The 12930-nt window shown below is 40.1% G+C and overlaps 1 protein-coding gene across 3 annotated transcripts in view; it reads left to right on the top strand.

The window, feature by feature from the left end:
- Positions 1-12930, top strand: part of FREM1 (FRAS1 related extracellular matrix 1) — a 171909-nt gene that overhangs the window by 49586 nt on the left and 109393 nt on the right. For all 3 annotated transcript variants that reach the window (XM_070480527.1, XM_070480528.1, XM_070480529.1), the window contains exons 8-9: positions 3461-3592; positions 7164-7508. In XM_070480527.1, the coding sequence (XP_070336628.1) occupies positions 3461-3592; positions 7164-7508 (477 nt within the window). The remainder of the gene's footprint in view (positions 1-3460; positions 3593-7163; positions 7509-12930) is intronic.

Raw genomic sequence — 12930 nt, 5'->3', positions numbered from 1 at the left:
AGTGTATATATTTAGATCAGATGTAAATGTGAAATGTAAGTGAAGATTTTTTCCTTTCCCACCGTTACCATCAATGGCATTCAAAATATACTTTTAAGCAGTGTTGGTAGGTTCATTTAACACAGAAAATATCTCTGTCTGCTTATCTCTGGCAGCTTATATGGATTATCTTTTGTGTGCGTGTGTATATGTGTGTGCTTGCACATAGGTAACACACCATGTGTGTGTTTATATATATGTGGGTTTCAGTAGGGACGAACAATGTCAGTTGGGCATCCTTGATTTACAATCTGGTTTTTTGCCTTGCTCTACCTCTATTTGAGGGATAACGAGAGAAAAGAAGGAATTGGTGATCTAAAGTTTGATGCTTTCGAATTGTGGTGTTGGAGAAGACTCTTGAGAGTCCCTTAGACTGCAAGGAGATCAAACCAGTCAATCCTAAAGGAAATCAACCCTGACTATTCATTGAAAGGACTGATGTTGAAACTCACTTTGGCCACCTGATGCGAAGAACTGGAAAAGACCCTAATGGGGGGAAAGATTGAGGGCAGGAGGGGAAGAGGGTAACGGAGGATGAGATGGTTGGATGATGTCACGGACTCAATACTCAATAAATATGAGTTTGAGCAGACTCCAGGAGATAATGAAGGACAAGGAAACTTGGTGTGCTATAGTTCATGGGTTGCAAAGAGCTGGACATGACTTAGCAACTGAATAACAGCAAAGTTTAGTATACAGCATAGAGACTTAATGGTCTGCATGTATAAGTGTGATCTGTGAAACCTAGGCTTGTTAAGAGGTCTGGATCTGGTTTTCACTACTTTGGACATCAGAATTCTTTTTAAAATAAAATTTTATTTATTATGAACTGAATACAAGATCATTGAAAACTTGGAAAGCACATAAGTAGAGTTAATAATAATGAATAACTGAATGAAATAATAGTAGTTGAATAAAATTATTTACTACTCTACCACAAAACATAATCACCATTAATATCTTGCTACATAAATTTCTAGTCTTCTTGCTTGCTCCTCTGTGCATTCCATGATGCCTTGTTCTGAGCTGTATTGTGCACTCTTGACTTCAAAATCCTTATTACCAGCCACAGAGAGTCTTTACATGTGCTTGTCCCCCCTTCCTCCCTCCTTCCCTGCCTTCTTTCCTTCTACTCTCTTCTCCCTCACTTTTCTCTTTCCTTTCCCCCCCTCTCTCTTTCTGTTTCTTTTAGTATTCCTTTATGTCTTAACTCAGGTTCCCTAGCAAAGAGCCCCTGAGGCAGACTAACCCTGTACTGAAATCTGGAGTAAGGGGAAGGGAAGTTGGGAGTTTGGAGGGTAGCAAATAGAAGGGTGGTTTGACTGAGCTGGTCGTAGCTTTATAAGAAAATAAAGCTTATTGCTCAATAGTGCTGATGTCTGCAGGAGGAGATGGAAACATCCTGTGTGGGAAGAGTCAGGGGTGCTGCTGGGAAGGGGTGAGCAACCACATGTAGGCATCTTCCATCTCTTTTCACCTCAGTCAGTTCGCCTCACTGGGGTTAACTTCCCACATGCCCGGGGTTGTGTCACTTGGCTCCTCTTAGCAGTCACTGTACAAATTCCATGAGTCCCATGGTGTGAGACCTGGCCATGGTCACAGGGAAGGTCATGCCAAAACTTGGTCTGGTGGGCAGTTGAGGGCAGCGACATCATAAGATGAAGCAATGATGGCGGCCGGGGCTTTACTGTGTGGGGATTGTGGGAAATTTGTTGGAGCTGCCAGACTAGAAAGCAGGCAGTTGGTCAACATCGGGGGCAGGGGAAGCCAGGCAGATTTGAGGGGAAGCATTAATGCATTCACTGTGTCTACCAGTACACCGTCTTTAAATTTCATCCACTCGTTTCTTTTTTTTTTAATTGGAGGAAAATTACTTTCCAAGGTTGTGGTGGTTTCTGCAGTACAACAATGTGAATCAGCCTTAAGTATATATATAGTATATATATAATATATGGTATATATAGTTTAGTATATATATAGTATATATATGTATACACCCTCCCTCTTAATCTCTCCCATCCCAACCCCCACATCCCACCGCCCTAGGTTATGACAGAGCACCAGGCTGAGCTCCTTGTGTTACACAGAAACTTCCCACTAGCTATTTATTTTACACATAGTAATGTAAATGCTTCAGTGCACTCTCTCAATTCATCCCACCCTCTCCGTCCCCTGCTATGTCCACAAGTTCATTCTCTATGTCTGTGTCTCTATTCCTGCCCTGCAAATTGGTTCATCAGTACCATTTTTTAATAGGTTTGTATATGTGTGTTAGTATATGATATTTGTTTTTCTCTTTCTGACTGACTTCACTCTGTATAACAGGCTCTAGGTTCATCTACCTCAGTTCAACTGACTCAAATTTGTTCCTTTTTATGGCTAATATTCCATTGAATATATGTACCACAACTTCTTTATCCATTTACTGGTTGATGGACATTTTGGTTGCTTCCATGTCCTAGCTATTGTGAATAGTGCTGCAGCGAACAGTAAGGAAAATGGTTATAGCCACTATGGAGAACAGAATGGAGATTCCTTAAAAAACTAGGAATAAAACTACCATATGACCCAGCAATCCCACTACTGGGCTTACACCATGAGAAATCCATAATTCATAAAGACACTTGTTTCTTTGAAAGGCTTTGCCCCTTTTCAAGATTCTCCTCAGTCTGCTGACCCAGCAGCTCTACTGGGTAATGGGAATGGTTGATGACAGTTAGAGACAGTTAGAGTTCCCTGTCTCTAACCACAGTATTCAGTCTGGATTCTGTCTTCTTGGCTCTGAGCAGCACTTCCCTTTCTCCCCAGATTCCCTTCAGCATGCTGAGTCCAAGGATAAGCTTTTATTGTTAAATTCCTTTAGTTACAAAAGTCCCTTCCTTATTAGCGTCTAGACTAAAACACAACCCTCATTACAAAGTGTCAGACTCTTCCTGTCTAACACCATTAAACACTCCCCTAGCACAGTAGCTCTGTACTTGTACATTTAATGAATATTTAACCACTTTAATACTCTATCCTGTGGGCTACTTATGCCTTAGAATTTATGTGTGAAAGCGCTTCTGACTCTTGCCCACTTAAAATATGTGAACACAGCCTTTGAAATATTCCTTGTGTACATTTTTGGACTAGAGACCCCTGTGAACATAACATCTGTTATTTCTTTCTAGTGTTTATTTTTGGCACCATTGTGCCTCTAAAGGATAGATCATAAGGAACCAGTCATCAGGTTAGAGTTAATAGTACTAAAAGTAAAAAAGTTACTTAAAAGCTAAATTACAGTTTCTTGAGAAGTTTTTGAAGATACAATTTTTATCTAGTTTTGTGAGTGAAAATTTATTACTCTTGTCTGCAAGTAGTCATTTGGCATGCTGTAGAACTTTCCAGGACATTTTGTTTGTTTGTTTGTTTTCTCTTGTAGGTCTGAATCTCCTGGAGGGACAGTCTAGGGCCATCACATGGGAACAGTTTCAGATTGTGGACAATGATGATATTCATGTTGTCCAGGTAGTCACCGTGGACGGCCTGCAGCGCGGACGGCTTACTCTGAGAGGTGAAGGAACAAACTTTGTCACTTAGAATCAAACCCAACAATTATTTTCTCCAAAAGCAAATCATATTTAACAGGGTATATGTGTTATTTCTTGGGCTCCATTTCTCAGTGAATTATCATATTCCCTAGATCCAGAGATCTTGAAACCATTGACTTTTGTAGTAGATGCTCAAATTAATGGATGAGCATTTATGAATGATATTTTATATTTGAGCCATAATTTAAATCTCAGATTTGCTTCTTGAACCCACGTAGGGCTCCTTCTAAATTTACTCCTTAACTGATTATTTTAACCTGGTTTAAAGGCAAAATATTTCCTTTTCATTTCTCTGGTTCAGAGAAATGTGATGAAAAACAGAGAAACATTTTGTTAATACTTTAGTAAAAATTATGCTCATGTTATTAGTAGCAGCTACCATAGTTTAAAAGAAATGGGTTTATAATTATAAGGGTGGTAGTTAACAAAGTACTGGCTCTAATAAAAATATCCATAGTTAATAATAATATAGTCTATTCCTTGTAATGAGCTCAGAGGAATTAATTCCATTATCACCTTAGTTTACCTATTTGTAAAGCAGAAAGAGAACTCTTGCTTATCATTATGTGTGATTAGGAATTCTGAAAAAAATAAAATAAAAATAAAAATGACAAATTCTCTTGCCTAATCCTAGGACAATGGGAACTTAGCTCAAGGCTGGTTGTATAAATTCAGATGAGTATTCAGTTGCATGTAAGAAAAATCCAACTACAGCAACTTAAACTTTCAAGAGTTACTTTCTCCTTGTGACAAGTTACATAGAGGTGGATATTCTGTATTTATGATGCCAGCAGCTCTTTTCTGTCCTGTCAGTGGTCACAGAATGGTACCTACACATCTAGGCTTCTAATGAGCATTAGGGGAAGGAAGAAAGAAAAGGAACAATAAAAAAAAGCTATGCTATCTAAGTTTGCTCTGTTTAACAACTTTTCCCAGGAGCCTGAGGAAATGAAGTCTAATTACATGTCTTACCTAGTTACATACTATCCCCTAGGTGCAACAGAATCTGGGAACCTGAGTATTTTTAAATGGTTATATCGCCATTCTAAATAAGACTAGGATTCTGGTACTGAGAAGGAGGAGAAAGTGGCGGATGGGCAAGTAACCCACAGTGTTCACTATACTCATGTTTAATCTATAAAACCATCTGGAGTGGGAAAAGCTGTGGGCCATCTGCAGAAAGAATTGAAATATTAGTAGTTTGTGCAGAGTGAAGCAACGTTTATCAATACTATAGAAATGAAGTGGAGAGTCATACCCCATAATGATATTCTAGCTCAGAGGAGGAAGAAAATAGTAAAAACATTTATTAAATATTTAGTTTGTGCCCAATTGTGCAAAGCATTCTACATACTTTATCTCACATCAACTTTATGAAGCAAGGTACTATTATTCTTACTTTGCAAATGAGAACCTGGGACTAAGAGAAATTGACTTGTCGAACAAAGCTAGTGGATGTGATGGAATTCCAGTTGAGCTATTTCAAATCCTAAAAGATGATGCTGTGAAAGTGCTGCACTCAATATGCCAGCAAATTGGGAAAACTCAGCAGTGGCCACAGGATTGGAAAAGGTCAGTTTTCATTCTAATCCCTAAGAAAGGTAATCCCAAAGAATGCTCAAACTACCGCACAATTGCACTCATTTCACACTCTAGTAAAGTAATGCTCAAAATTCTCCAAGCCAGGCTTCAGCAATATGTGAACCGAGAACTTCCAGATGTTCAAGCTGGTTTTAGAAAAGGCAGAGGAACCAGAGATCAAATTGCCAATATCCACTGGATCTTCGAAAAAACAAGAGAGTTCCAGAAAAAACACCTGTTTCTGCTTTATTGACTATGCCAAAGCCTTCGACTGTGTGGATCATAATAAACTGTGGAAAATTCTGAAAGAGATGGGAATACCAGACCACCTGACCTGCCTCTTGAGAAACCTGTATGCAGGTCAGGAAGCAACAGTTAGAACTGGACATTGAACAACAGACTGGTTCCAAATAGGAAAAGGAGTGCGTCAAGGCTGTATATTGTCACCCTGCTTATTTAACTTATATGCAGAGTACATCATGAGAAACACTGGGCTGGAAGAAGCACAGCTGGAATCAAGATTGCCGGGAGAAATATCAATAACCTCAGATATGCAGAGGACACCACCCTTATGGCAGAAAGTGAAGAGGAACTAAAAAGCCTCCTGATGAAAGTGGAAGAGGAGAGTGAAAAAGTTGGCTTAAAGCTTAACATTCAGAAAACTAAGATCATGGCATCTGGTCCCATCACCTCATGGGAAATAGATGGGGAAACAGTGGAAGGAGTGTCAGACTTTATCTTTTTGGGCTCCAAAATCACCGCAGATGGTGACTGCAGCCATGAAATTAAAAGATGCTTACTCCTTGGAAGGAAAGTTATGACCAACCTAGATAGCATATTAAAAAGCAGAGACATTACTTAGCCAACAAAGGTCTGTCTGGTCAAGGCTATGGTTTTTCCAGTGGTCATGTATGGGTGTGAGAGTTGGACTGTGAAGAAAGCTGAGTGCCAAAAAATTGATGCTTTAGAACTGTGGTGTTGGAGAAGACTCTTGAGAGTCCCTTGGACTGCAAGGAGATCCAACCAGTCCATCCTAAAGGAGATCAGTCCTGGGTGTTCACTGGAAGGACTGATGCTGAAGCTGAAACTCCAGTACTTTGGCCACCTCATGCAAAGAGTTGACTCATTGGAAAAGACCCTGATGCTGGGAGGGATTGGGGGCAGTAGGAGAAGGGGACGACAGAGGATGAGATGGCTGGATGGCATCATCAACTCGATGGACATGAGTTTGAGTAGACTCTGGGAGTTGGTGATGGACAGAGAGGCCTGGCGTGCTCCGATTCATGGGGTCGCAAAGAGTCGGACACGACTGCGCAACTGAACTGAACTGAACTGAAGGTCTACAAAGTGGCTGAGCTGGCATGTGAACTGATGCCATTTGCTACCACAGCTCAAGTCTTGGTCATTAAGCCAGTGCTTTGCAAATGTTAGCATGCATTAGACTCCTAGGGGGCTTGATAAAACATGTATTGCTGAGTTCCAGTTGCAGAATTTCTGATTCAGTCGGTCTATGTTAGGGCCTGAGAGCTTGCATATATAATGACTTCCCAAATGGTTCTGATGTTGCTAGTTTGAAGCCACTGCTCTAAGAAGTGCTGTCGGCTGATAACAGTGAATTGAAGAACAATTAATACTAATTGTAGATACACTATGTTTGAGCTCTCTCATTCTTAAGAGGGAATGTTAGGTAGGTATTATTATCTCTGTTTTATATATGGGTCTCAAATTAAATACCTTGCCTAAGTCCACCCTGCTAATAAGTGTTACAACCAGCTAGTATTGAACTTGGTCTTTGGAGCCCCAGAGCCCCCTAAACAATCTATGGTTTTACCAGGTAAGGAAAGTATTGCCTGCCCTACTTTCCATTTCACACCCACTCCTGTAGTGCTGCATTTACTAATCTGCTGCCTCTGTATCTTTCTCATTCTGCCTCATCTCTGTTCTTTCCATCAGGGGGGAAGGGTTTTCTCTTCACCGTGGCTGACCTTCAGGCTGGAGTCGTTCGATATCATCATGATGACAGTGACTCCACCAAAGACTTTGTGGTCTTCAGGATATTTGACAGGCAACACAGCATCCAACATAAGTTTCCCATCAACATCTTGCCGAAAGATGACAGTCCGCCATTCCTCATAACAAATGTTGTGATTGAACTGGAGGAGGGGCAGACCATACTAATCCAGGGCTCCATGCTGAGAGCTTCAGACATGGACTCCAGTGATGACTACATCTTCTTTAATATCACGAAACCCCCACAAGCTGGAGAGATCATGAAGAAACCAGCGCCAGGGCTGATAGGTGAGTACTGGGCAGTTAAGATCATTTGTGTTAGAATTTGTGCTAAGAGAGACATCAAGTTTATGAGGTAAGATTCTATTATTATTATTCCCATTTCACAGATGGGAAGACAGACTTAGAGAGGTTAAGTTGATCTATCCATCTGGAATCTAGAAAGTTCCAGAACTGGGCCTCAAGGTAACCATTACACTATGAAAAATTAAGTCTGCCGTGCAAGGTGATAGGAAAAATAAGGTTGAAGAAATATTTTGACCTATTCTAGATTATTGATAAAAAATTTCATGAATAACTTTTATTTACATTTTGTTAGGATAATTTCACAACTACTTTTTGAAGTAGATAGGTAAGGAGCTTGATAAAATAGGCATCAAGCAGTTTTACCTAAGACTAATTGTTTTTTAAGCATATTTGATTTTATTTTTGATAGATTATTTAAAAATTGAGGTGTAGTTGATGCACAATATTGTATAAGTTTTAGGTGTACAGCATAGTGATGCACAATTTTTGAATGCCATACTCCATTTATTGTTATTATAAAATATAGTTATATTCCCTGTGTTGTATAATGTATTTTGAAGCTGATTTATTTTACGCATGGTAGTTGACATAGCAGTTGGTACCTCTTAATCCCATATCCCTATATTGCCCCTCTTCTTTCACCCTCCCCACAGGTAGCCACTCATTTGTTCTCTTTGTCTGTGAGTCTGTTTCTTTTTTTGTTACATTCACTAGTTTGTTTTACTTTTTAGATTCCACATGTAAGTGATATCATATAGTATTTGTCTTTCTCTGGTTGACATTTCATTTACCATAATACCTTTCAAGTTCATCTATGTTGTTTTAAGTGGCATAATTTCATTCTTTTTAATAGCTGAGTGGCATTCCATTATGTGTGTTTGTGCATGTGAATGGCACATCTTCTTTGCCCATTCATTTATTAATGTCCACTTGGGTTGCTTCCATATCGAGGCAATTGTAAATAGTGCTGCAATATACACTGGGGTGCACATATCTTTTCAAATTAGTGTTTTCATTTTTTTCAAGTATATATCTAGGAGTGGAGTTGCTGGGATATATGATAAATTCTATGTCTAGTTTTTAAAGAAACTTTCTTACTGCTTTCCACAGTAGCTATATCAATTTACGTCCCACCAATAGTGTACAAGGTTTCCTTTTCTCCACATGCTTGCCAGCATTTTTTATTTGTGTTAGCCATTTCTTATTTGTGATGGCCATTCTGACAGGTGTGAAATGATTTCTCATTTGCATTTCTTTGATGATTAGTGGTATTGAGCATCTTTTCATCTGCTTGTTGGCAATCTGTAAGTCTTCTGTGGAAAAATGTCTATTCCAGTCTTCTGCCATTTTTTAATCGAGTTCTTTGTTACTTTGCTGTTGAGTTATGAGTCATTTGTGTATTTTGGATTTTAATCCCTTATTTATCATATTATTTGCAAATATTTTCTCCCATTCAGTAGATTGTCTTTTTGTTGTGGTGATAGTTTCTTTCACTGCACTTTTAAGTTGAACTAGGTCCCATTTGTTTATTTTTGCTTTAGGAGACAGATCCAAAACAAAACAAAACAGCAAAAACTCAGTATAGTTTATGTCAAAGTGTTCTGCCTTAGTTTTCTTCCAGGAGTTTTATGGTTTCAGGTCTTACATTTGGGTCTATAATCCATTTTGAACTTATTTTTGTCTATGGTATTAGTTCAAAGCTCAGTTGTGTCCAACTCTTTGTGACCCCATGAACTGTAGCCCGCCAGGTTCCTCTGTCCATGGAATTTTCCAGGCAAGAATTCTCTAGGGGATTTTCCTCACCCAGGGATCGAACCCAGTTCTCTCAGGAAAGCCATATGGTGTTAGAGAATGGTCTAATTTCATTGTTTTACATGTAACTGTCCAGTTTTCCCAGCACCACTTATTGAAGAGACTGTCTTTTCTCCATTGTATAGTGTTGGCTCCTTTGTTGTAGATTAATTGAGTATAAGTGCATGGGTTTATCTCTGGGATCTCTATTTTGTTCCATTGCTCTGTGTGTCTGCTGTGTGCCAGTATCATACTGTTTTGGTTACTGTAGCTTTGTAGTATAGTCTGAAGGCAGTGTCCTCCAGCTCTGTTCTTCTTTCTCAAGATTGCTTTGACAATCTGGAGTTTGGTGTTTCCATACAAATTTTTAAATTATTTGTTCTAGTTATGTGAAAAGTGCCCTTGATATATTGATAGGGATTACACTGAACCTGTAGATTGCCTTGGGTAATATGGTCACTTTAACAATTTTAATTCTTCCAGTACATGAACATGGTATATCTTTTCATCTGTTTATGTTGTCTTTGGTTTCTTTCATCAGTGTCTTAATTTCAGATACATTTTAATAACCCTGTACTCTTCTCTCCTCACTGCTTTTGATGTCATGGTGGGGGTGGTTTAGTTGCTAAGTTGCATCCAACCCTGGCAACCCCATGGACTCCTCTGTCCATGGGATTTCCAAGGCAAGAACACTGGAGTGGTTTTCCATTTCCTTCTCCAGAGTAGGTCCTGACCCAGGGATTGGACCTGTGTCTCTTGTGTTGGCAGGCCAATTCTTTACTGCTAAGCCACCAGCGAAGCCCTTTTGATGTCATATATTACATCCAATTGTTTTATGAATCCCTTAACTGCTTATTGTGGATGTAGATGAATTTGCCACTTTTGTTTTTTAATCTTCCTCATATCTTTGTGTGTGAATGACTTACTAACTTTGTGCTGTATGTTTGCCTTTACTAATGAGCATTTTCCTTTTGCAATTTTCATGTTTCTAGTTGTGGTATTTTATTTTTCTCTTAAAATTCCTTCAACATTTCTTGTTAAGGCGGTTTGGTGGTGCTGAACTCATCTTTTGTTTGCCTGTAAAATTTTTGATCTCTCTATCAAATCTAAACAAGAGTCTTGCTAGGTAGAATATTCTGGGCTGTAGGTTTTTCCTTTTCATTACTTTAAATATATTGTGCCACTCTCTTCTGGCCTGCAGGATTTTTGTTGAAATTCACCTGATAGCTTTATGTGGGGTTCCTTTATACATTATTTGTTGCTTTTCTCTTGCCGTTTTTAATATCCTGTATTTATATTTAATTTTTCCATTATCATTATAATGTGTCTTGGTGTGTTATTCTTTGAGTAAATCCTGTATAGGACTCCCTATACTCCCTAAACTTAGATAGCTGTTTTCTTTACCAGGTAAGGAAAGTTTTTGACTTATGTCTTCAAATATGTTGATAGGTTCTCTCTCTCTTCTCCTTCTGCGACTCCTGTAATGTGAATATTAGGGTGGTTGATGTTGTCCCAGAGGTCTCTCAAACTGTCCTCATTTTCTCTTCATTCTTTTTTCTTTTGTCTACTTAGCACCAGTGATTTCTACTACTCTGTCTTCCAGCATGCTGATAGTTCCTCTGTATCGTTTAGTCTACTCTTGATTCCTTCTAGGGTATTTTTCACTTCAGTTACTGTATTCTTCATCTCTGTCTGGTTGTCCTTCATATTTTTTAACTTTTCATTAAAAAAAAAAACTTCTCATTCTGTGAATCCATTTTTCTCTTGGGTTATTTGATCATCTTTATAATCACTACCTTGAACTCTTAAGTAGATTGCCTATCTCTACTTTGCTTAGTTATTCTTATGGGGTTTTATCTTATTTGTTTGAAACATGTTCCTTTGTTGCCTCCTTTTACCTAGGTTGCTATTTTTATTTTTATGTATCTGGTAGGCTAGTTATGCTTTCTGACCTTGGAGAAGCAGCCCTTTGTAGGAGACATCATATGTGTCTTAGCAACACATCCTGCTCTCATCACCCGAGTGATATGTTCTAGGGGATGTGTGTGTCTTCCTATTGTGCTGGGCTGACTGTGTAGGCAGTCTTATATGCTTATTACTCCCTGTCTGGTTGGTCGCCAGGCCCTGTGTTGTATGGAGGTTGCTGGCTGCTGGTTGGTGGGACTGGGTCACAGGGTGGCATTAGTGCTGGCTTATTCTTGGTTTGGGTCAAGATCCAGGAGACTCTGGGGCTGTTACCACCCAGTGGTGGGTAGAACCAGGTCCTAGGGCTAGTGTGGCCCACTGGCAGGCAGAGTCAGATACTCGAGTCTAGTTACAGGACCTAAGGGTCCTAGAGCAGGTTTTGCATCACTGGTGCGTGGGACTACTTCTTGACACTGTTGAGTGCAGGGTCTGGGGAGTCCTGAAGCTTGTGTTGGTTTGCTAGTGGACAGGACCATGGTCCAGTTGGTCAGGATGTGTCTGCAGGCTGCATATCTGATTTTATGCAGTTAGTACCTGCTCCCTGGTGGATACATCTAGTTCAGGGGCTAGAGTAGGCTCCCTGGAGAGTAGGTCTGGGGTTCAGGCTATTTTGGAGTTGGTGTCTACCCAGAGATAGCTGGAGCTGGGTCCTTCACTCTCTGGTGGGCAGGGCTGTGTCCAGAGGCAACTGTTGGCTCAGGAGGTCTTAAGACAGCCTGAGTGAGGTTGTGTCCCTACCCAGTTAGTTGCTTGACCTGAGGCATCCCAGCACTGAAGCCCCCCGGCCTATAGGCTGGATCAGGGCTGGGTCTTGGCCCTAATAAGATAGAGGGAGAATTCCACAATGGTGCTTGCTAGAGCCAGTGTCTGTGTGGTAGAACAGGTTCCCAAAAATGACTGCTGCCAGTATCTGTGTCCCCAGAGTGAACTGTGGTTGCCTCCTGTCTCTCCAGAAGGTTCTCCTAGATAAGCAAGTTGTTCTGACCCAATTCAGTCCAGTTCAGTTCAGTTCAATCCAGTTCAGTTCAGTCGTGGCCAACTCTTTGTGACCCTATGGACTGTAGCACACCAGGCTTCCCTGTCCATTACCAACTTCCAGAGCTTGCTCAAATTTGTTCATCAAATCGGTGATGCCATCCATCCATCTCATCCTCTGGTATCCTCTTCTCCTTCTGCCTTCAGTCTTTCCCAGGATCAGGGTCTTTTCCAATGAGTTGGCTCTTTGTATCACATGACCAAAGTATTGGACCTTCAGCATCAGTCCTTCCAATGAATATTCAGGACTGATTTCCTTTAGGATTGACTGGTTTCATCTCCTTGCTGGCCAAGGGACTCTCAAGAGTCTTCTCCAACACCACAATTCAAAAGCATCAGTTCTTTGGTGCTCAGCTTTCTTCATGGTCCAACTCTCACATCCATACATAACTACTGGAAAAACCATAGCTTTGACTAGATGGATCTTTGTCAGCAAAGTAATGTCTCTGCTTTTTAACATACTGTCTAGATTGCTCATAACTTTTCTTCCAAGGAGCAAGCGTCTTTTAATTTCTGACCTAGACTTCTGTCAAATTACTGCTTCTTCCCTTGGTCCTGAGGCATGTGAGATTCTTTGTGTGCCTTTTAAGAGTGAAGTCTGTATTTCCCCCAT

This window comes from Odocoileus virginianus, chromosome 18 (assembly GCF_023699985.2).
Source record: "Odocoileus virginianus isolate 20LAN1187 ecotype Illinois chromosome 18, Ovbor_1.2, whole genome shotgun sequence".
NCBI classification, from domain to species: Eukaryota; Metazoa; Chordata; class Mammalia; order Artiodactyla; family Cervidae; genus Odocoileus; species Odocoileus virginianus.
Note: the sequence above shows the minus strand (reverse complement) of the source record. Positions and strands in the feature narration are given on the sequence as shown.